At 41.2% G+C, this 23,287-nt stretch overlaps 1 protein-coding gene across 1 annotated transcript; it reads left to right on the forward strand.

The window, feature by feature from the left end:
• The first annotated feature begins 1,432 nt into the window (after positions 1–1,432).
• On the forward strand, positions 1,433–20,202 carry ISY1 (ISY1 splicing factor homolog). The gene is made up of 11 exons (XM_044451426.1): positions 1,433–1,615; positions 4,055–4,077; positions 4,493–4,544; positions 5,519–5,584; positions 8,341–8,383; positions 9,786–9,898; positions 10,692–10,809; positions 11,665–11,787; positions 16,230–16,342; positions 17,197–17,283; positions 19,495–20,202. The coding sequence occupies exons 1-11, from the start codon at positions 1,613–1,615 to the stop codon at positions 19,600–19,602; spliced, it is 849 nt and encodes a 282-aa protein (XP_044307361.1). The 5' UTR covers positions 1,433–1,612; the 3' UTR covers positions 19,603–20,202.
• The last annotated feature ends 3,085 nt before the right edge of the window (positions 20,203–23,287 follow it).

Below are 23,287 nucleotides of genomic sequence, written 5' to 3' on the forward strand. Positions count from 1 at the left end.
TGAGGCTGTCTTTCTTTGGGCACATCATAAGAAGGCAAGACAATCATGCCAGGGACAGTTGAAGGCATAAGACTGACCACCCATGAGACGGATTGATTACATAAAGGAAGCCACAGCCTTGATTTTACAAGAGTTGAGCATGGCTGCTGTGGACAGGTCATTCTGGAGGCTTTCATTCATAAGGCAGAGATGAGTGGATAGTACACAACTGCAGCAGTAGATCCCAATCTATCATATGCTGCTTCTGGTCCGGGTAAGAAATGCCTCCGAAGGCTGGGCAAGGCCCAGATTCAGTCTGAAGCACCCTAGCGGGCCTTGGCAGGCAGTCACTCTCAGTCCAAGTCACCTCACAGAGTGGTTGTGAGAATAAAATGGTGGGCGAAGGCATGAATGATGCACTCTTGGGCCAAAGCAGGACATTAATAGAATCATATTGGTGATTGCTATCTAAAAGAATCTAACTCCACTGCTCTTCTTTTAGAGTCTGTGCTTTGACAACGAGAGAGCTTTTGTCTTTTGTACTTCGAAAAAAGCCAGCCTGCCCTTTGAAGCGACGAGGGCAGCATTACCCGGGACTAAACCTGCCCAGGAGCCTGCAAGACGTGCGCTCGGCACCTACCTGCACCCTGTCAACCGGTGCAAGCCTGACGTGTAGACGTCTGTCTATTCAGGAGCTCACTGAGGCCAGTGGCGCTGAGCCCCAGCCCCGTGGGGGCCGCGGCCAGACGGCTTTCTTCGCCGCGGGGGCGGGGTTCCGCGGCGGCGCGAGGAGCACGGAACTCCCGCTCTTCACACAGCCTTTAAAGGCACAGGGCCCGTCTCCGCTCCATTCCCGTATGTTGCATTTCTAGTGCGTGAACAGAGCGGCGATCTTTTTCGAAGCGCCGCGCCTTTAAAAACTCAGACGCTCGGTTGCACTTCAACAAGGTGCCCCTTTCCGTCGCTACCGCGCCGCTGAGTGTTTGCTTCTTTATAGGAGTGGGACCAGGAGCAAACCAGTTGCGGTGGGGTCTCCTCTTTCGTGCTTTCACTGGCTGCAACGGCTTCCTCGAGGACGCTACATTCCTTCCATCCCAGCCCATATGCTGTGTCCACTAAGCGTGCTTAGTCCTTACCAAACTCTGTGGGGGGGGGGGGAGCAGTTGTCTAAAGCTGTTCCGAATTTTTCCTAATTCCCCGCTCCATCCCGCCCCAAGTCGTGTGTCTTCCTTCGTGCGCGAGCGCGCATAAACTTCATGGTTCCCCGTAGCGTGCTGTCCGCAGCTTTGTGGGCTGCTGGGAACCGTGATAAAATATTTAAAAGTCCTTCCAGGAAGGGGTGTGCATCTTCCCTGAAAGAAAAAAAAATATTTCATGGTTGTCAGAGTGGAGCGCACTCTCATGAAACCACTAATTCCATCTATTTCATTTCGGCTTTTAAACAAATGCCTATAGATGCACATTTGCCCCGCACATGGAGACGAAAGCCTATCAGAGCCGGAAATAAGGTCAGAGAAACATTCAAATCGCAGCCCTTGTATGCCGTCACTGCCGGGCTAGCATCCTTCAGAGAAATCTTTCCGGTTCAGCATAAGAGTTCGGAGTAGTCGCGCGTTCCGCTGAGACCGTCACCATGGTGAGTGTGTGGGAAGGCGAGGCTCGTGCTCAGCTCCGACCTTCTTTGGACACCAGCTTGGCCTTTCTTGAGGCCACGAGCCGCTTCTGGGGGAGGGGATATGAGGGAATCTCGGTCTGTTTGCGGGTGCCCCAGAGCAGCCTTCCCCAACATGTGCTGAACTGCAGCTCCTGATATTATCCATTACTATGCTGGCTGGGTTGTAGTCCAGTCCCTCTGTGTACTAGCTTCCTTAAATTCGTGATTAAGGGCCTTCCCCCATTAGCATTTTCACAAATTAGCATGAACGCAGCCCTATGCATTTTCAGAAGGGAAAAGGCCCTAAATCTCTCAGCATGCTGGAAAATATAGCACCTTTTTTGTCTGTCTAAACATGTATAGGATTATGGATTGAATAGCTTTGAAGAAGTGGCTATCTTTCCATGTTTTCCAGCTCAACTTATTTTACAAGAGAAGTTTTCCACCTCTTCTTTTCCCTGGAGCAGTTCATGTGTCTTTCACGTTAAAAATCCAATTTCTGATGGATTTTCTTCTTGGGGCTTGCTTCCTTGTTTTGGAACTGTTGCAGACCACACTGAACACTGCAAAGGCAGTGAAAAAGCTAGCTGTACATATTTTCAATAAAGTAAAATGGCAAGCAGAAATGCAGTGTTAATTTGTCTGCCATATAAAGTACTACTCTCCTTATTTGCTCGCTGTTTTTTTAATGAAATGGCTAAGCATATTAAATACTTAGAAAATATAGCAGAAGTCTTGTTCAGATTTACCTGTTTTGAGTGGAACAGCTGCACTCATCTCTTGCTGCAAAAATAACTAAAATTTCCCTGTCAGCCAGAGTAATATTTGCTATAGCATAAACTTCCATTATTGTCATCACCTCTATGCAGGTATTTGCCTGCTTGTATGGTGGGCCAAAGTGTGGATGGAGACATGAGCATGCATGCAAGGCCCATCTCTAGTGTTCCTGTGTGCCTAGTTAGACTTCCAATTAGACTTCACACATTGAGCACAAAAGCCTAAAGAGAGCTTGTAAGTGTGTTTGGTGTTTATGTAATTCCCATGGATGGGGACCTGGCATATATGCTGTTAAAATGCTTTGATTACTACTTTTGTTTCAGAGCAGAGCTAAAGTAGTCAAGCAGTGAACTGGTTGCCTTAAGAGCCAGTTTGTAATCTTTCTTCCTCATAGATTTTGAATGATAATGGATGTTGTAAGTCTCCACAGACTGTTTTTGTGAAGAGCTGCTATGCATGTAGATATGTGTGCAAAAATATTGAGAGAGGTAGGCAGAAAGAAACATTGAGACCTGAAGTGAAACAGCTGCACTGGGATTTTCTTAGCTGCAAACATGAGAAGCAGACCATAAAGGAATTCACATTATATCTCTTAGCTGGGGTCATCCTGGTACATGCATTCCCAGAGGATACAGTCCTGCACTCAGCCTGCTTGTATCTCACTAAAGTTAGTGAGATTTCAGCAGCTAACGTATAGCGCTGCATTCAGTTTAACTATAGTTTAAACTGCTGTTAAATATGAACAATAGGCAGTATCCCTGTGCCATGTTTTATGTGGATCTGTGCCTGTGCATCTTGGGTTACTTAATTTTGCATGGCAGTATCTACCTGGGTATTCCTCTGGAGCATGGATTCTGGGGCTCTGCACCATCTGTTCACATGAGAGCAACATTGTCTTTAGCACAGCACTAAATTGTAGCAACAAGGCTCACAGAAAGCAGTACATTGGCCTTGTTGTATGTTGCAGTTCTCACCTCCTAGGTTTTGCATTGTCAGTTCCCAGCCTTCTCTTCATCAGCCTATTACTTTCTGTTCTCTTTCCCAGTTGGAGTCCCGAATCCCCTATCATGTTGGACTTGCTGGGTTCCTGGGCATGCTGGGGTAAAGGCAATACATTGGCTGCCAAAGTTGCTATGAGGTGTTCCAGGATTCCCTTCAGTTATTTTTATTCACAGGTTCCTTTGTTTTCAAAACAACTGACTGCTTGTCTTCTTTTTCCTATGAGATTTTAGCAGCTATTGGTTGCTGATAGAAGCAAGGTGCTTACGTTGGATCTCGATGTAATCATATGTAAAGTAAATCCATTGCAAGCAATGTGACTAGTTAATAATAAGTAACTGAAACCAATGGTTTAATTTGCGGTATCACTAAGTCTGGATTCAACAATTGTTGCTGATTCTTTTGGAAAAAAAGGAAATGGAAACTTGTAGCTGCCTACAACTGAAATGGGTATAGGTGACAATACGGCCTATAAGCTGTACACTTCACAATTTATTTAGAATAATATTAAGTGAAATCTCTAACCCCAATACCCTGTTCATGTGTTAGGTTTCTTATAGTTACTCTTGCATAATAACAAACAGAATACATTTAATTGGTATTCAATTCTTTTAAAACTGCTTTCTCTCCCTCTCTTCTTTTTAGGCTCGAAATGCAGAAAAGGCCATGTAAGTATGGTATCAATTTTGCTTTCCTGTCCAGAGAATGTTTTCTGAATATTTAGCATTTCAGCAAAATGTTGTTCTTAATCCACCCACAGGAACTTCTTGTCATGTTGTTTTAATGTAGCTTTTCGTATGCTAATCTTAGTTTTCTCTGCCTATGCTTATAACTCATTGTTTGCACATAGTATTTCAGAGGACATTCAAACTGTACTTCCTGACATACACAAATTTGATTTATTCCTCATAAGGGTTCCTTGCTGCACCAAAGGTCAAATCTGAGTGTTTTGGTTGTGGACCTTCTGTTCATACTGGAAAGCATTTACATGATTTACACATTACTGTACCTGACTGAGACTTGATCCTCATGGGTTCACAGTTGCAGAAACAGATGTGTGTTGAACTAAATTCTCTGTTTCAGGACGGCCTTGGCAAGGTTTCGCCAAGCTCAGCTAGAAGAAGGAAAAGTGAAGGTAACTAACTATATGTGTAAACATGTTCCTTGGAAATTGAATGCTTAGTATGAGTGCTCTGTAAATGCTGCCTTCCAGATGGGTTGACATCCAGTGCCCCTCATCCAGCCTTCTTGTGAGGACCCCAAGGTGGTCTACAAGGTGGTCTGTTTATGCTCACAACAGTAACCCTGTAAGGTAGGTTGGGCTGAGAATCTGTGACTGGCCCAAAGTTATCCAGTGAGCTTCGTGTCTGAGTGGGAAGTAGAACCCAGGTTCCCAGTCCAAAACAACCATACCAACTCTCAGTGTGTTGATTATGTATGGGGATTATTGATTATTTTGGGGGTTGTTGGTGGTGATTATTGTTGTTCATTACATATGAGGTTGAAATAAACAAGCGTGAAAGTAATCAATATTTTTCACTTCTGAGAAGGAAGATTAGAAAGGATGGTTTCCAATAGCATAGAGTTAGACTGAAGTTTATCAGAGCAATCTGTGTTGAAGCTAACAAAGCTGTGTGCCCTTGTGGTAGGCACACTTCTCTAAACAGATGAGAATTGGCTTGAATACCTTTCTATGGAGCCATTAGACATAACCTAATGCTTGTCCTCTTCTGTGATTATCCCAGGCAAACAGAAAAAGATTTCCTAACTTTTCCCCTTGTGTCTAATTGTTTTATCAGACAATTAGCCCTTAAGCATTTTTGTGCTTGGAGCAATTATGAACTCGAGTCTTCCACATGACACCGTGCTGTGCCAGTGAAAAGACATGTGATGCTGCATGCCAGCTTCTATAAATCATTGTTTTCCCTCATTTGTAAAGTAATGCAGTGCTTGCATGTTTTAAAATTTGTGCCTCTACCAGAGCTATTACATAGATGTTGAAGGTTTGAATAGGGTATAGCATATTGAGTCTGAGTAAATATCAAGTCTGTTGTTGGAAAATATATAGACCTGAAGAAAAACTGATGATTATTTATTTGTTTCAAACAGGAACGAAGGCCTTTTCTTGCATCAGAATGTAATGAATTGCCCAAAGCTGAGAAATGGAGACGACAGGTATTTGTTGTTTGCCATGGAGTGACGAGTTCCAAATAATATATGAATTCATTCTACGTCTATTCCTTAGAGATTTCTTGAAATACTCGTGTGTTGTTTGACTGTATATTGTACACAAGGAAAGTGTGTGCATAGTTTGGGGGAAGGTGTCCTATGCATTAAAAGTAAAAAGGGAAGAAAATACAGCTTTCCTTTCCAACTGTATCTTTGTATGAAAACACTTTGGTTTCTAAATAAAATGCAACTGTAAACGTCAACAAAGAAGAAATGATCATCTGAACATTAAGCTGAAAATTGGAAATGTAATTAGAGACCTCTAGTTGCTATTAAATACCCAACCATGCTGTTACACTAAGGAGCTAAGCTTGTCGCAAAGACCTAAGCATGCAGCAAAGACCAGAGAAATTCATTTTTTTTATTAAAATGATTACTATAGACTTTGCACTAGTCTGACATTTTACAGAACTTTATCCCCCATGTTTAGACTAAAATGCTTCTGTTTTAGGAGGAGGTTCTGAAAAAATGAGGAAAGACTCCCCCAGGTGAACATGTTTTCTCTTTGGATTTTCTCTGGTCCCAAGCAGAATATAAGGGCTTTTGCAAGGGGCAGAAACCCAGGGTTCCATGTGGTAGATGTTAATGTGGAACCAAGCAGTCCATTGCTGGTGTGACAATGGGATTTATTGTCTTTCCTGTGTCAAGAGCTATAGCATTCTCTGTTCTTTTCATATCGTATATCTGATCTATAAGCGAAATAAACTTAACTTCATCTCTGTCCCTCAGGACTTGCTATATCAGACAGAGCATAAGGACAGCTGGTCTCCTTAGGAAGAAACTTTGTGGATAGGTTAAAATACAGAGGGTTAGCCATGGTAGCAGCAATAACAAAGAGGTCCAGTGGCAGCTTGAGGGCTAGCAGATAGCATAAGTCCTAATGACTCAAGCTTTTATGGGTTTTGTTTGTTTGTTTAAAAATTCCATCATTATATCTCAAGATGGTTTACAAGAAAATTTCAATTGTCAAACAGAAGCCAAATGTGCCAATACTTCTTATTAAAATAAAACGATTAAAATATATTACCTAACAATTAAAAACTGGGTGAATAAAAAGTTTTGACCTGATGCCAGAATGAATAAAGCGTTGACACCAGGCAAACCTCTCTGAGAGCGAGTTCTACGATTGGGGGGTAGTATAGCAGAAAAGGCTTTTCTTCTCATGACAGTCCTCCTTACCTCCTTCAGGGAGGGCTCTTGGAGAAGGATTTCTGCAGGTGACCTTTAAAAAAGGGTTAAAGCCCTTTTTACTGGATATGTGTTAGAACATGATACATCCTTTCATAAAAGGAGTATCTGTAAGTGGAACATAATGCCTTGGATCCTGTGTTGCTTTCTGTCCATGTTTGGCCAACTGCGTTTTCACTCTAAAGGCCCCCATTCCATATCTCAAACTGTTCTAAAGGGTCTCGCAGTCCCTAGTAACAAATTTTCAGGGATGCAGGGTGCCGCAGAAACCCCATTTTCTTGACACAAACTCTTTCTGTTCATAGAAGGGAACTTAGAATCTAAGCCAGTGGCTTCAGTCAACACAACAACTCACATTCAACCTTGCTGAAGCATAGGTGGTTGTTGAAACATGAGTTTTCATGTTACCTGAATTAAGCTACACTAATAAGGCAGTGGTTGTTAACTACAAACAACTCATGAAGAAAACCCATTGGTTGTGAACTATGGGTTGTGCATAATGTTGCGTCAGTTCAGTGGGGTTCAGATAACATGATACCCCATCTTTTGCAACAGCCCCTGGTTCAGTGATAACCCACAGTCAGCCCTTGAGTATGGATTATTGTCTTGTCTGAACCCCGTCACTCACTCTACATCACAATCAAGATATGTTCAACATGCACACAGTTGCTGCACAGGCACATTAAATGATGTATTCATATATTGGTACCATCAGGACTGGGCCGCTGCAGTGCACTTTATGTGGGATTACCTATGTGGTGGGTCCAGAAGTTGCATACAGGAGCGAGGTTGCTGTGTGGGCAGCTTGATGAGAACATAGTATACCAGTTCTGAAGGTGTTCTGCTGGCTGCTAAGAAGCTCCTGAGCCAAGTTCAAGTGCTTGTGCTAATGTAGAAAGCTCTACATAGTTTAGAACCTGGTTACCAATGGACCACCATCTACTTTATGTCCCTGCCTATTATGATGATGTAGTGAGGATGCCCACCTGATGGGGATTGGAATGGAGCATTCTCTATACAGATGCTCTAATTGTGAAACTCTTTCCCCGCTGAAAAGGGGGTGATAAATAAAATAGAAAGATGGAGTTATAGACACCCCCACATTTCTAAAGTTGCATTGAAGACATTCCAGATATTACATTCTTTGCAGCCAATCTATCTGAGCTATCTCATCAAGCTGAGCACTGGCATTGTATGTGCATAAAAGATACTCCATAGGTGTTTTAATCCAACCAGCTGGTAGATGTGGGGAAACAGAAAAGGAGAAATAAAGGAAATAGATTTTCTGCATCAAAGGAATCCACCACATTCATACATTCCTTTAATTATCACCTAAAGAATTTTCTCCTCCTAACAACCAGAGTATTGCAGATTTAAACAAAGCAGGCTGAATTTTCACATTTAGAATTTTTTTTTTGTTAAAAGGAGTTACATAGTGCATCTTTAAAGTTGCTCTTGCTAATCTGTTTGCAGAAAAATCCCTAACTGTTGCCTAATGTTTCTTTTTTAAAAAGATTATTGGTGAAATTTCCAAGAAAGTGGCACAAATTCAGAATGGTAAGTTTGTATTGAAAGAATACTGTCTATTTTAATGCATTTACAGAATGTATTTTTCAGCCACATTACACAGAGAGCAGTTCTGTGGTCTCTAGGAGGGCATCTTGGGGCCATTGGATAGTGAAGATTTCCCCCCACCCTAAGGCCATAGATACCCCTACAACCTCAGCAGGGGAAAATACAAGTAGGATCTCCTCTGTATTCTACCCAAAGCTTCATGGTGGATCCCTTGTCAATTTCCAACAGGAACTTGGAAGAGGTTGAAGAAGGGAAAAGGGGGTGGGATGCTAGGAGGGAAGGTGGAATGAGACAGTGCCTAAATGGACTCAGAAGCCTTTCTAGCCAAAAACAACAAAACAAGAGAGGAGCAGGAGGGTTATAAAATCTGCCTTCCTGCCTGTCACTTAGATGCTGGATAGACAGATGACTGCAAGGTTGGTGCCATCCATCTCCCAAGAGTGCAATAAGAAAATAAGAGCAGCCATGCTGGATCAGACCAAGGATCCATCCAAACCCATAGTTTAACTACATTTGCTGTATGAACAAGTCCTTCCTTTTATCTGTGTTGCATTTCCCACCAATCAGCCTAATGAGATGCCACTGGCTTCTAGTACTAAAAGAGAGGAAGAAAAAAATCTCTCCATTCCCTTTTTCCGCACTGTGCATAATTTTTTGCACCTCTGTGTTACCTCCTCTTACTTACCTTTATTCGAAATGAAGCAATCCCAGATGTTGTAACTTTTTTTCACAAGGGAGTTGATCATTTTAGTTGTCCTTTTCTGCACTTTCTCCCGACTCTACAATATCCCTTTTTAGGTCTGGTGCTCAGATACAGTATTCCAAATGTGACTGCACTTCAGCAATCTTATTCTCAGTGCTTTCGTAAGTTTGCCTCCTTCACAGTGGCAACCCAATGGGTTGACATTTTCATTGAGCTATGTAGGGTCAAACTCTTAAAAGTGCTGTTCCTTTTTTAGCTGCAGACCCTGAAGGGCTGTGACAGCTGAGGTGCACTGATTGAAGATGCTACTGTGCAAGAGTCTCTAGAACTTGTGGTTGTTCAGAAAGGATGCCAGAATATCTGAACTATTATTGGGTTTCTGGTATTCAGCAAGTCTGTCTGAAAGTTAGTGTTGGGTCAGATACTGGGCAGCTTTCTTGATGTGCTTGAAGCTGAAATCAGAACTGGTCTGGGTGCCATTGTCTTTTTTTATCGAACATGTTCACACACTTTAAAAGTAACTTTAGTGCAGTTAAAACTGTCCAAAAGTGGAGATGTGATAGGAAGAAAGCAATAATAATAATAGCCTACAATTCTTGCAAAAGTTTGGAACAGGGAGGCTATCCTTACATATTAGGCTTATAAATAAAGCAACTGTAATATTATCTCCTTTATAAATAGCTGGTTTGGGTGAATTCAGAATCCGCGACTTAAATGATGAAATTAACAAACTCCTAAGAGAAAAGGGGCACTGGGAAGTCCGAATAAAGGAGCTGGGAGGACCTGATTATGCAGTAAGTATGTCATAATTGTTTGATCCCTTTGCAGGAAAGTGCAAGAAATGGAAATGTGTACAAGTCATAAATTGCTAGCAAACGAATGTCTGATTATGACATAAATGGTCATTCACATAGGTAATGGTAGTGAAGGCATATGGGTGCTCTCCATCACCCCAAACGTTTTGGATAGATTGGAGCCAAACTATGTTAGGCTCTATCAACGGGTTTTGACTAGTAAGCCAGAAAAGAAGGAATACTACGGGTCTTAAGATTACCTGCTTCATTTGTATATCATCTAAGAAGTAACGGATGTGGTTTTACTGGGCTTGGCAATGATAGTGTTTCCACATGCCACAGCAGGCGCAATTCTTCAGGTTAGCAAGTCTAAGGACCAATTTAAAACAGCTAAAAAGGAAGAAGTTGAAGAGGCCAGAGACGTGCGTTTAAATAAGAGGGCCAACACTTCACGAAGAGCTTCTCAACCAAAAACAGAAGAATGATAAGAAAGATGTTCGTATCTGTGCAGATATTTCATGTATATTTTCTTTTTTGTAAGAGGTATTTATGTCTCAAGCCAATACTTGTTTTTATTGTGATTTAATGTATTTTAGAAAGATTTATGTGGAAAATGTGTCTTAAACATTAACTTAGTAGGAAAATGTTCACTATGTTAATGTTAATATATTTATTCTGTTTTATATTGTGCACCGCCCAGAGAGCCCTATGGGCTAATGGGGCAATTTATACATGTGAAAATAGTAGTAGTCATCATAGCTTTTGCCCTCTTCCCTTCCCGTTTTTTATACAGAGAATTGGTCCAAAAATGCTTGATCATGAAGGAAAAGAAGTCCCAGGAAACAGGGGTTACAAATATTTTGGAGCGGCTAAAGACTTGCCTGGTGTTAGAGAGCTTTTTGAAAAAGAACGTAAGTGTTGTGTATATGCATGTGCATTTGCCTATTCATAGGAATTTTTTTAGGTAAATGCCACTAGTACCATGTTTTGGACAAGCTAAGATTGTACTATTTCCAGGTAAGGTGTGATAGAATTTATTTTTGGTAGTCTTTCCTGTTTAATGCAAATAAAGATGGGAGGGAGAAATAGACATTGCAAACATTGTGAAAACCAGTATTACTCTTTTTATTTTAAAAATTTGCTTAATTGAGAAGAAACCTGTTTGTTTAAGACAATGCTCTTACAGCTGCTTTTCTGTTCAGAATTATCCCCAAAGTGCACAGGACATAAACCATTCTTCTACTTGTGGGCAATAGAGATTCCAAGTTTCTTTCAGTTGGTGAAGAATGCAGATGAAACTTCTACCAATTTTAAAATCCAATGAATAGTTGTATATCCCAAGAGAAAGCAATTACTTTATAGTGTCAATATTGTGATTTTTCCCTTGTTATGAATAATACCAAATCAGACCTTTGATACGTGCACAAATCTTTCTTTACACAGTCTCAAATGTTAAAATATAAATGTTGGGAATATTTTAGGATTTGTAGTGGTATTTTAGCCTTTGTAGTGGTAACACAAAGAAATGTTGACACCTTAATAACTGCCTGAAAGAGAGAGGGCTACTGTGCGTAACGAGGGAGGGCAGTAAAAGTGGAGACTCATCCTTGAGTAGTTCTGAATAGCACGTTGTCTGTGGGTCCCTCATTCCAAAGATCTGAATGGAGTTGCCAGTGACCACTTGGCTGGATCTTCATGAGCTGCTAATCCTAATCTACATGCTTCCATTTTATCTTTTGAGAATGACTGTTTGTTTATTTCTTCAGCCCTTCCTCCTCCAAGGAAGACACGAGCTGAACTCATGAAGGCAATTGATGCGGAATACTATGGCTACAGGGACGAGGATGATGGTGTCCTGGAACCACTGGAACAGGAACACGAAAGAAATGGTGCGTACCTGAGTAAAGCCATTGCCTTGCTTGATGTGACTTATAGGAGTTGCACATCTTGCTACCTATCATAAAAAGAGGTGAGCAGATTGGCTCTTTTTGGATGGATCTTATGCCTGCTGCTTGCTTAATATGCAGCCTTGCTGGTGTCTTGTGTGGACCAGAGCCGCCGCCATGTCTTCTGTTTTGATTCAGTGCTCCAATGCTCCTGCCTGCTCTTGCTCAGCTTGGAACCCTACCTCCCGGGAAGAGGCCCTTGCACCAGGTCAGACTTTTGGTTCACCTACCTAGATATGCCTGCTCTGGTTGTTACTTGCTCTTTTGAGCAGCTGTCCCCAGTCCAGCACCCTGCAGAGAAGTTGAACCAGGGCACCTGTCCTCCCCAGCCAGCAGGGCTGCCGGCCTTGCTGGCAGTTACAGCCTATCACATCTGGAGGTTGCTTGGCTGTGAAAGGCTGTATTTGGGTCTTAGACAGAGTTCTTTCTTGTCCCCGGATACCCTTCTCAGGTGTTAGAAGTCAGGAATCACACCTGGGACCTTCCACATGCAAACCAGGCATTCTGCTGCTGAGCTAGATCCCCTCCAGGGCTGGCCCTGTCATTAGGTATAGTGAGGCAGCTGCTTCAGGCAGCAGATATCAAAAAACAACAGTAAGGAGCTGGAGGAGCAAGTTTGTATGCTACACAACCTGATGGCTTAAATTGTAGGGGGGATGCTGTTCGGTGACCAGTGTGGAAGAGAGATTTCAAATACCTGTCTACCTGTGTCTGTACATTGAATGTGAGGGGGCACCATCCTGCCCTTTGCCTCAGGGAGCAAAACATCTGGAGTTAGCCCAAATCACTTCCCCCAAAGTTTCTGTTACCATGGAATGCTCTCTCTGATTAGAAGCCTGCTTTAATCTGTCATATGCTTTGTATATTCATGCCATCCACTCTTTGACTGGATAAAGTAAGTTTGTCCCGCTGTTTTAGTGTAAGGATTGTATTATCCAGAGGCTGTGATCCTATAAGAAAATTACCAAAATAAAAATTAATTTGTTTCAGATCTTTGCTGTTGTAGGTGTTCAGAGTACTTTGCAGAGGGCAGTCAGATGGTAGTGCTAGTGACACAGGTCTTGCTGTATAATGCACTTCGGAAAATACTGCTGAAACTTTTATGGAATTGGCTTCCTTGGCAGTCCACTCCAGAATATAGATCCTCATTTATGTTACTGATGATCACATGGGTACAGGGGAAATTAATTCAAATACTTTTAGGAACAGATGGGCCTTCAGAAAATTAGGTGAGTTATGGATAGGAAATAACTGAGCTGCTGCTGTTGATTATATTAACTCATTATAAGTAGATGTGAGCCATCCCACTGCAACAGAGTTGCCTTCTTTCCATCACTCTGGTACTTTTAACTAATTGCTTTGCCATTCTGCTTACTGAATTCAGAACATCCCTCATGAATGAACACACTGGCAATTAGATTGTGGACTAGATGCTCTTCTCATCAATTTAAAGGGCTTGTTTTCCTAAGCAGTTCTCTGACAAATGGCTTACAGTTGGGAGGCTGTTCTTTATGGGAATCAGGTTGGCTAGCTTGCTGTGCCATGTAAACCTAATGGTGAAGAAAAATAGGAAGACTCTACATGAACCTTCCCCAACCTGGTTTCCTCCTGATTTGCAGGGCTACAGTATCCACCTTCCCCATTCAGTATGGCCAAAGTCTGAATATTAATATCCTGCAGTTTGTTTTCCATTGAATTTTGCTGTTAAAAATTCAAACAAACATCTTTGACGCTAAAAACTTAACATCCTTCCAAGCCACTTTGTGTGTCTGTTAAGATAATCTGGACTCTATGGAAACCTCATGCCACAATACAGTATTTTAGTCTTCAAGATGCCTTGTGGTTCTTTACTGTTGGTACCAGGATGCACAACCTCTTTCAGAGAGCTGGAAGGGGGGAACTGTATCTCAGCAGTTCTAAAAATAATGCAGAGCATTGAACATCAAGTGCTGTTCTGGAATTGTCAGTGCATACATCAGCTTTCTCCAGTTTTGTAAACAGGTATATAGAAGTAGCCTGGCCATCAAGTGCAGAAGCAATGAGGTGCCCTGCTTGGGCTTTTTAACGCACAGGAATGGATAGCCTTCTCTGCGGCCTTTAAAATTCTGCCCTATCCTTTTTCAAGAAGAGGCTGTTGTAATAGTACAAATAGAAACTAATATACCTGATTCTAGATTCACTGAATGTTCATGATTCCATTGAGAAAATTCATGTGCCACTCTGAGCCATCCTGCCAATAAGCTACCATGGATTGGCTCACAAATGCGATAGATACCTGATCAGGCTTGCTACGGCTTGCTTCCCCCACTAGTTGTCCTGCCATCTGTATGTATCCCAGGCATTTTTGCCCCCACACTCATATCCGTGATCTCTTGGCCAACACCATTTCTGCATTTGGTTCCCTGGGCTTGCTGGCTCCCAAAAGAAATACTTTCCCCACATGTACATATCAGATCAAATGGTGATCTGAGCCCATTTTGAGCCCGTACTTTTTTGAGCCTTTATGACCCTAATGATGCACTCACAGTCTTTTTTTTTTTAAATGGGTGTTTACACTAGGCTGCCAGTAAGCACTGTGTCTAGCCTGGGGTGCCACTGTCCTTGTCAATGTCATCCTACATTTTGGCACTTCCATTGCTAGCCAACATTTTCATGTTACTCTGAAGTAAGAGCCTCCACTCATAAAACACCTTCTTTCTACCCATTTTGTTGTCCCATTTCAGTCACAGTTTAGTCACTGTCCTGTCCTGTAGCTGCCTGCTGTTTTTAGTCCCCCCTCGGCAATTAGTTTCATCTTTTTTCCCCAGGGAGAATTCTGACTTGATTTGATCTGGGACCCACTTGTTCATCAGTCCAGAGTATTTTCAAACTTCCCCTCCAGCACCATGTTTCAAATGTATCAGTTTTCCTCCTGTCAGCTTTCTTCACTTTCTGGCTTTCACACACATATATAATAACTGGGAATAAAATGTTGTGGATGATCTTAGCTTTTGTCTCTAATGAAACATCCATATACTTGATGATCTTTTCTAGTTCCTTCACTGCTGTCCTTCCAAATTTCAATCTTGGCTGTAGTCTCCACTTGAATGGATGATTGTGCCAAAGAATGCAAAATCTTGCACAATTTCAATTTCTCCATTGTTGTAATTAAAGTTGTGTATTTCTAATGGGAACAATAGATGGCAAAAGAAGAAGGGGACGGCAGAGGATGAGGTGGCTAGATGGAGTCAGTGAGGCAGTTGGTATGAGCGTAGGTGAACTCCGGGAGATGGTGGAGGACAGGAAGGCCTGGAGGAATGTTGTCCATGGGGTCACGATGGGTCAGACACAACTTCGCAACTAAAAACAACAATTCTAATGTCATGATTTTTGTTTTCTTAATGTGCAGCTGCAGTCCTGCTTATCAGGAATGATTTCATTTCATTGCTGCTTTCTGCCAGTAATATGGTGTTACCTGCATAGCTTAAACTATTGATGTATTGTCTGTAAAATTCCACTCCTGCTTCCTCTGGTCTGAATCCAGATTTGCATATGATAAGTTCTGTGTACAGATAGGGAGATATAATATATCCTTGTCTGATGCCTTTTCCTGTAGCAAACATTCTGTTTTTACATATGCTGTCCTAACTGTAGCTCCTTGTCCACAGTGCAGGCCATGCATCAGGACAATCATATGCTGAGGCCCACCCATTACTCTTAGAGCCATCCTTAGGTTCTTGTGATCCACACAATCAAAAGCTTTGTTACAGTCTATAAAGCATGTGTTTTTGTAGTATTTTTAAATCTCAGGGACTGAGATCCAAACCCCTTGCAAGACACAGCTCTTTTTTTGATGGATTGCTACATAATGCTAACCTATGTTGAACTCTGGGTTGTTGTGATGTGCAAACCCAGTTTCAGTTAACCGGAAGCATCCCAGAAAGAAAGCCCATGGGGGAAGGGGTGAACTCTGCGATGTTTAAAACATTGGTGTTATTATATATGAATCCAGAACCATAGGTTATACATGGATTGTTTCACCAGAAACTGCAAGAAAAGTAAAACTACCCCTGCCAGTCTACATAGCAGGACAACAGCATGGTAAATGCTGTTGGGATATAAAGGTGAAAAGGTGAAAAAGGAGGAAAACAAGAAACTGAATTGAATAAACCGTGGTTTGCTTTTTATCTGTCAGGCAAACTCTGGGTAGAACAACAACCCACATTTTAATTTGGGTTTAACTAAACTTATGGGTTAGTGTTATGAGTGAACCAGGTCATTCTTTTTGAAAGATAATAAAAATGAAAAAAGATGATAAAAATAAGTCAAGAGCTTATCACACCCCAGCCATGGAATTTTGTTATCCTTGATGCAATTTTTGAAATTCAGTTATTTTGCTTTCCAAGTTATTGCAGAAGCAGTGGAAAAATGGAAAGTTGAGAAAGAAGCACGTCTTTCAAGAGGTGACAAGGAAGAGGAGGAGGAGGAAGTAAACATCTATGCAGTAAATGATGATGAGGTATTGTCCTGGTTTCAGGCCTTTGAGTCCTTTAATAGTAGAATGCCTTGAATGTTGGAGAAGAATAGTCATTAAGAGTAAAAGGCACGGTGGAATACGCATTAGGTCTGCATGTTTAATGACTTTATAAACACTTTCATTATTCTGTTTACTTGCTCTTCTGGATGCACTTTCTCTGGTTGAAATGGGCAGAAACTTACCATATGAGCTGGGGGGAGGCGGGCACACTGGGGGGGAAGGCGGGCGTGATCATGGGCGCACTGGGGGATGTGGACATGTTTACGGGTGTGCTCGGGGGAGGCAGGCGCGATGGCGGGCACCCTGGGGGGAGGCAGGCATGCTAGCGGGGGAGGCAGGCGCAATTACAGGTGCGCTGGGGGGGAGGCGGGTGCGTTCATGGGTGCGCTCGGGGGGAGGCAGGCGTGATCACAGGTGCACTCATGGGAAGGTGGGTGCGATCTCGATCATCACCCGATGCAGAGTTCGTGACCCAGGCAAAATTTTTCAGACATTTCTGTTTGTAACCCAATTTGGTCATGCACGGAGGCGTTCGTGAGCCGAGGTACCACTATCCTCACTTCCCACTGTATATGCTAGCTTGCCTGCGCTCCTTCATTTTGCGCATGTGTGCGTGATATGACCGTGCACTTGCTTCCCCATGACTATAACACGTGGAAGCTTGCTAGGAAAGAAAGTAAGCAGACTTGTGTTAAAAATTAACAAGTTGTGGATGATTCTATACACGTCTGTGCTATTTCTGTGTATAATTTAATAGCTTTTTGCAGCATTCAGCTCCGTTAAAGCATACTGAGACAAGCATTAAACTAAACATGTATGTTCTGAATGCATTGCAGTCTGATGAAGAAAGTGGAAAGGAAAAGGAAGGTGAAGATAGTCAGCAGAAGTTTATTGCTCATGTCCCAGTGCCATCACAACAGGAGGTAAGAAATATTTGAAAAACAAAGATATACAGGTGGAGTAGGCTTATTGCTCTGCTGCCACAAAAACTAGTATCTTGTGTCACCTTTACAAGCTTAAAGACACACAAAACTGGAAACATCCAAAATCAGAATGACAGAGTCCTAGTTTTATTAGTTTTTATTCCTCAGTATAGCCCTGTTTATTAGTTTTATTCCTCAGTATAGCCCTGTAGTATTTGTTTCTGGCCTTCTTCAGGGGTTTAAATATTTAAATAAAGCCTGCAGAGATCTCTGGTTTTCAAGATTAAATCCTGCAACCAGATCATGACCTTTAGAGCTAGTTGTGAACCACCCAGAGAGGTATATTTGCCTGTTAAGATGTATAGAAGCAAAAGTATATTAGTATTAGATTTATTTTGGATGTTCTTTCATTAGTTAGAGTGTTCTGCTGACAAGTAGGTGCATGCATATATACACACTTGAGATAAACTGTAAATAGTTGGACCAAAAGAGTTTTTGCTAGAATATAATTCATAGTTTGCAAAGTATAGGAAATGTTGCAAAGGAGCTAAGGATAAAAGCTAAGCACTAACGTTGCTATGCTCTTTTATTCCTAATTCCATTGGTTCATGTTGTGAAAGAACTGAAACAAGTATTTACAGTTTAGCTAAAAGAATGAACTGAGACTAAGGCCTGTGACTAATTTTAATCCTAACAGGGAATTGATTCATGTTTTGAGAATTTTAAGTGGATTATTCAATTCCTAGGACATCAGAATATAACTAGGAAAAATCTGAGAGGGCTCTGAAACCCTCCAGAGCCACTTAGGGTTGGTGTACCCAGTTTCAAGCTAGAGGAATTAGTGGTCTGACTCTGTATTTAGTCAGCCATACGTGTGTGTGTGTGAATAAAGAAGAATTTGGTTTTTACTAGCAGTTAAGCAAGAGCAGTGTGGAGGGATAGCCAGATCTCAACTGGAAGAATGGTCTGCAGCTGTGGTGACACCTCTGAGAAGACCCTGCCATGTGTGATAGCCCAACAGGTTACATCCGTTGAGGGCAGTACAGGCAAAACCTCCATGATTGATCTTAAATCTCAAGATAGTTAGAACTGGAGAAAACAATCAATCCTAGTATCTCGGTCCTGAGCCATGTACAGCTTTGTACACTAGTACTAACACCATTGGCTTGGTAGTTTACTGGAAGCCAGTGCAGAGATTTCAAAGCTGCTTACATCTCACTAATTGCAGCAACATTTTGAACCAGATCATCTTCAAGAGAAGCCCTACATAGAGAGCAGTGTACTAATCCAGTCTGGAAGCTCTCACAGCATGGACTATTGCTGTCAGATTTTCCCAGTCCAGGAATAACATTATTACATGTCATGCAAATCTGGCAAGCATGGATTATTCAATGATTAAATAGCCCTAAAACCGAATATGGGTCAGGCAAGGTTTGTTTAACCTTTGAATAAGTCATATTTGCTGAATTTACATGACATGACAACCTCCAAGTGGGATTGCTTGGTGGCTTCATGCACCGCAGCCTTACTGTGGGTTAAATAACCTCCCACAAGGAGGAGATCTAAAATTTGCAATTAGAATAACTAAAGCTAACCTGCAGTTGAATTTAATAACCCATGGTTTGAAGTAGACTTGTTTGAAAATACAGTTTTTTCTAGTTTAAATGACACAAGCAAGGTTAATAAAGAATGGAAGTGAAGAATTCCAAACTTTTCTGCGTGGCTCAGAGAAGGAGCTAATGTGTAAGCCAGAGATTCATTGCAGCTTCTTGCTGCAGCACTAAACCATGCTTTGGTGTTATTGGTGAACCAACTCAATTCATTTTTATTTGAATATATGTAGCATATAGATACATATAATAAGAAAACTAGGATTAGGTGTGGACTCTATCATACACAAATACATCTACTGAACATGTAGATCCCAGTCTGAGCTAAAGACTATTCCTAAAGATACTTGAAAGGATCACCAACTGAGATCCTTCAGTGCATTTGTATATTGGTTCCTGAAAATTTCTTTGTTAAAAATCATGGCACACTGAGTCAGACAGCAGGTTCTGTTGCCATGGCAGTAGACCTGAACAACTTTCTAAGGTTCCATTGGGTAGTTCCTTTTATGGTGTCACACATTGTTGATACCATTTTATGAACTCATTTGCAATTTGTGCCATTTCAGTACTTTATTTCAAGCCAACTGTCTTTAATCTATAGATTGAAGAAGCTCTTGTCCGAAGAAAGAAAATGGAACTTCTTCAGAAGTATGCCAGTGAAGCTCTTATGGCTCAAAGCGAAGAAGCTAAAAGGCTTCTAGGACTATAGTATTTCCTTCTGTATAGTATGATCTTTCTGTACTTACTGTTCATCCTAAATCAACAGATATTCTAGGAGCAGCTACTTAAAATAGTTTGGTTGTGTAAACATTGTATACTTATGCATTGTGAACTAAGGATATTTCACTGCAAGCATTTCACTCTGTCCTACTCTGTAAAAGTTCTTTTATTTTCAGCCTCTGCAGGCAAACTCTAAATGATTATCTAGCTTGCCATAAACCTGCTACTAGTTACTTTCACCTTTGCCTAATGTTTACTTTGTGTAGCAATTTCTGTTGTTGTAATATTTCTGCTAAGACTTCTTCAGATTCAGTAGAATACACTGGCGTTGAATTGAAGCCTTATTTAATTTGGCCTGTTGCCTGTAATGGAATTTGGGTGGAATTACACCACAGCTTAATTTTGCAAGTGATCTTAAATGCCTTGCGCAGCTAATACAGGCTTAAGTAATATGTATTTGGTGTGGTTGCACACTTGGTTAAATTTCCGAACCGCTGGATATTTCAGCAAGTAGTATTGTAAATAATGATTTGTCTTTGTAAAATTAGTCAAACCTTTTTCATTAAAAGTCACTTTTTTCATGGTATTTGCTGTGGCTTGATAACATGTACTTTTCTTCTATGGGCAAGTCATAAGCTCCTCAGCTGCTCCACTCTACTTTTATCACATGAGAAGAGTGGGCCATCTCAAGAAACTGAGAATCATTTAGATTTCATAATAGGAAGCAATAAGATGATTAGTGGAAACTAATGCATATAGAAATCATTTAAATGAGTCCATGTTTCAGCCCAAGCTAGCAGATGTGTTATGGGCCATTTTGGGGACAATGTACTGCGTTTGTGATCTAGTACACAATCTAGCTGTGAGATGTACAGCTTATATACTATGACCTACTTTTTGAGCATAGCTTAAACACTATCAAGTTTATGTATGAACACTATTGCCTAGCAAACTAGGAGTTGGAAGAGAACAAAAACAAAACAGATTTTTAAACTGTCTAAACAATTCCTTACACAAACTGCATAGTACTGACAAATTTCAATTCTTTGGAATGGAATCTTTGAAGGAATTGGATAAAGTCATAACATAGTCAACTGGCTAGACACAAGTTAAATAATATAGAATGCTGATGCTTTGAGTGGGAGTAAGTGGAGATACTCCACTGAAAGAACAATATGGGTTGTAGCCAGCTGTGCCGCCCACCAGCAGAATGGGCACCACTGGCACAACAGATTTCCTCTGCTCATGTTGCAAACCTGCTCCAGAAGGATAGGGAAGAGTACAGAGCAAGGAGAAGTCTCATTGCACAAGCAGAAGTTTCCTCACCCTTTTTATTTTTGCTGGAAAATTGAACCAATAAGATAAGAAATTTGGCTTATATGTGAGATACACAAAATATTGAATTGCTATATAAAAGATCACTCTCTTTGAAACTACTATGCAAAAGCCATGTTTGTCCGTTTTTTGATAGGGTATCAACAGTAAAAATGCCTTCAGTACATAAGCAATTTCTTCTCCAATTGGTACCAAGCAGGGATCTACTTTAGGCATTTTTACCAGCATAGTAATGCCTGACGCATTGGCACATCTCATGATGTTCACTCCAAACCCTCCTCCTCCTGCTGTTTCTGCCATTGTATCCTGGATTTCTTCAGAGCAATTGTTATGTGTTGCACTTTTCCCCCAAGGTACACATTTCAGTGTGTGCTTAACTTGCAGTATTATTCTGCAAAGACAAGCAGTGGCTTCAGTGGGCTGGGGGAGTGGCAGTACAAAAGGAAGAGTCCTGCTGGGCAGCAGCTCTCAGATGGGGATAGAGCCAATCTTCCATCTCGCCCGTCCCACCATGGTTTCTCTCCCTCTTGCATTGATTTGCCCACTGACCAGAAGAATAAACGGGTTCGCCCACAACACTCAGCCAAGCCACTCAGCAGCCATTGCCATATTGGTGATGCCTCATGAAGCACGGTGCACATTGCTTACGGCCTCACAGAATGGGCATACTGGCAAGGCGAGGCTGGCATCGTGGCAGGCACAGCACAGCATGGCTTGGCAAGGTGTGGCAGGCAACATGGCGCAGGCGTGACAGTGAGGTGGGATGGCTGGGCATCAAGGACTGTGCGCTGGCAGGGAAGACGGGGAGTGCAGAAACAGCTAATCAGCGCCCTGCTGCCAGCAACTCACCAGTTGCTAGGCAGATTGGAGGAGTGGAAAATGGCAGCTGTTCTTGTTGCCAAACTCACAGTTGGAAACAGGGAAACTTTCCAATTCCTACTGTTCCAGCAGTTGCATTTGAGTGGGATGGAAGATCATGTTTTCAACACAGTAGGAACTGTCATTAGTATTTGCCCCAATATTGGTCAATCCTTTTTTTATAAATAACATTATCTGCACTCTCTGAGAAACAGCAAGGGCCATACTGTAGATCCTGTCCTACTAAGTGACTCTGTGGTGGAATTTAAAACACACAAAAATGAAACCTATGAGTTTTGTATTTTATTTGATGTTGTAAGCCGTCCCGAGGCCTCGGCAAGGGGCGGCATAGAAATGTTTTGATAAATAAATAAATAAATAAAATGAGTTTAGGTTGTAAAAAAAGACTACTTTTTCTGACATTAACATTTGCTTCCATTCAGATTGCTTTACTGGATTATTGACTGCTTTAAGGACTGCAGTCACAATGATTGTTAAAACATATGATCTGGCCAGGGCAACTTCTTCTTCCTTCTCTTTTCTCCTCCTATATTTTTATTTACTTATTTTATACTGATAATTTTAATTTTATATTTGTAACTCAGTGTATTTTTTGTATTTTTGTATTTAATGGTAATTTATTATGTTCTATTGTATTTCAATGTATTTTATTGTGTTGTAAGCCGCCCTGAGGTTTCGGCAAGGGGCGGCATAGAAATGTGATGATGATGATGATGATGATGATGATGATGATGATGCCAATGTAAAGGGACAATTATTGACATTCCAATAGAGATGGTAGTTTGGTGAAAACCTACAAAAAGTGTACATATACATGGATGTTTCACAGTAGTTCTGTATTAGATGAAAGCAAACAAACTGACTTTTGATCCAAATAACATGGAGGTATAGTTGTTTTTAAAAGTATTTGTTCAACCAATTTTGAATGGGTTGTGCTTCTGTTGAAGCTGTAAGTTTTGCAACTTTTGCAACAGGAGCATTATTAAATCATTTTGTTTGTTGATGTCCAGGAGGTGGGGGCCCTGAAATACCTTAATGCCATTTTAATATGCCAAGTGTGCCCTATCTGAGAGACACCAGATCTAACTCTCGGTCATTCATGCTTTTATCCTCCCTCCAACCCCTACAGGCTAGATCACTGTAATATAATAATGTTGGGCTGCCCTTGAAGACAGTTCAGAAATTTTAATTGAATCGGACTATTGCTGCCAGGCTTCAGACTGGAACCAGTGGATCAGATCACATATATTTATTTTTATTTATTTACTAAAACATTTTTATGCCGCCCCATTCGCCGAAGCCTCGGGGCGGCTTACAACAATAAATTAAAATAACATTTTAAAATATATACATTAAAATACAAATATATGATATAAAACATACAATATAAAACAAGCCGCCCTGGCCAGATAAAATTCAATAATATTAACATTTAAAATACTGCTTAAATAAAAAGGTCT

This window comes from Varanus komodoensis, unplaced genomic scaffold (genome assembly GCF_004798865.1).
Source record: "Varanus komodoensis strain SLA01 unplaced genomic scaffold, ASM479886v1 scaffold6_2, whole genome shotgun sequence".
Lineage (NCBI taxonomy): Eukaryota > Metazoa > Chordata > Lepidosauria > Squamata > Varanidae > Varanus > Varanus komodoensis.

Bases quoted from the DNA above. Each gene is read 5' to 3' on its own strand.
- ISY1 (XM_044451426.1), top strand. The intron at 5,585-8,340 runs GTATTTGTTGTT...TTTTTTAAAAAG, and splicing joins CTGAGAAATGGAGACGACAG to ATTATTGGTGAAATTTCCAA. The intron at 9,899-10,691 runs GTAAGTATGTCA...TTTTTTATACAG, and splicing joins TGGGAGGACCTGATTATGCA to AGAATTGGTCCAAAAATGCT.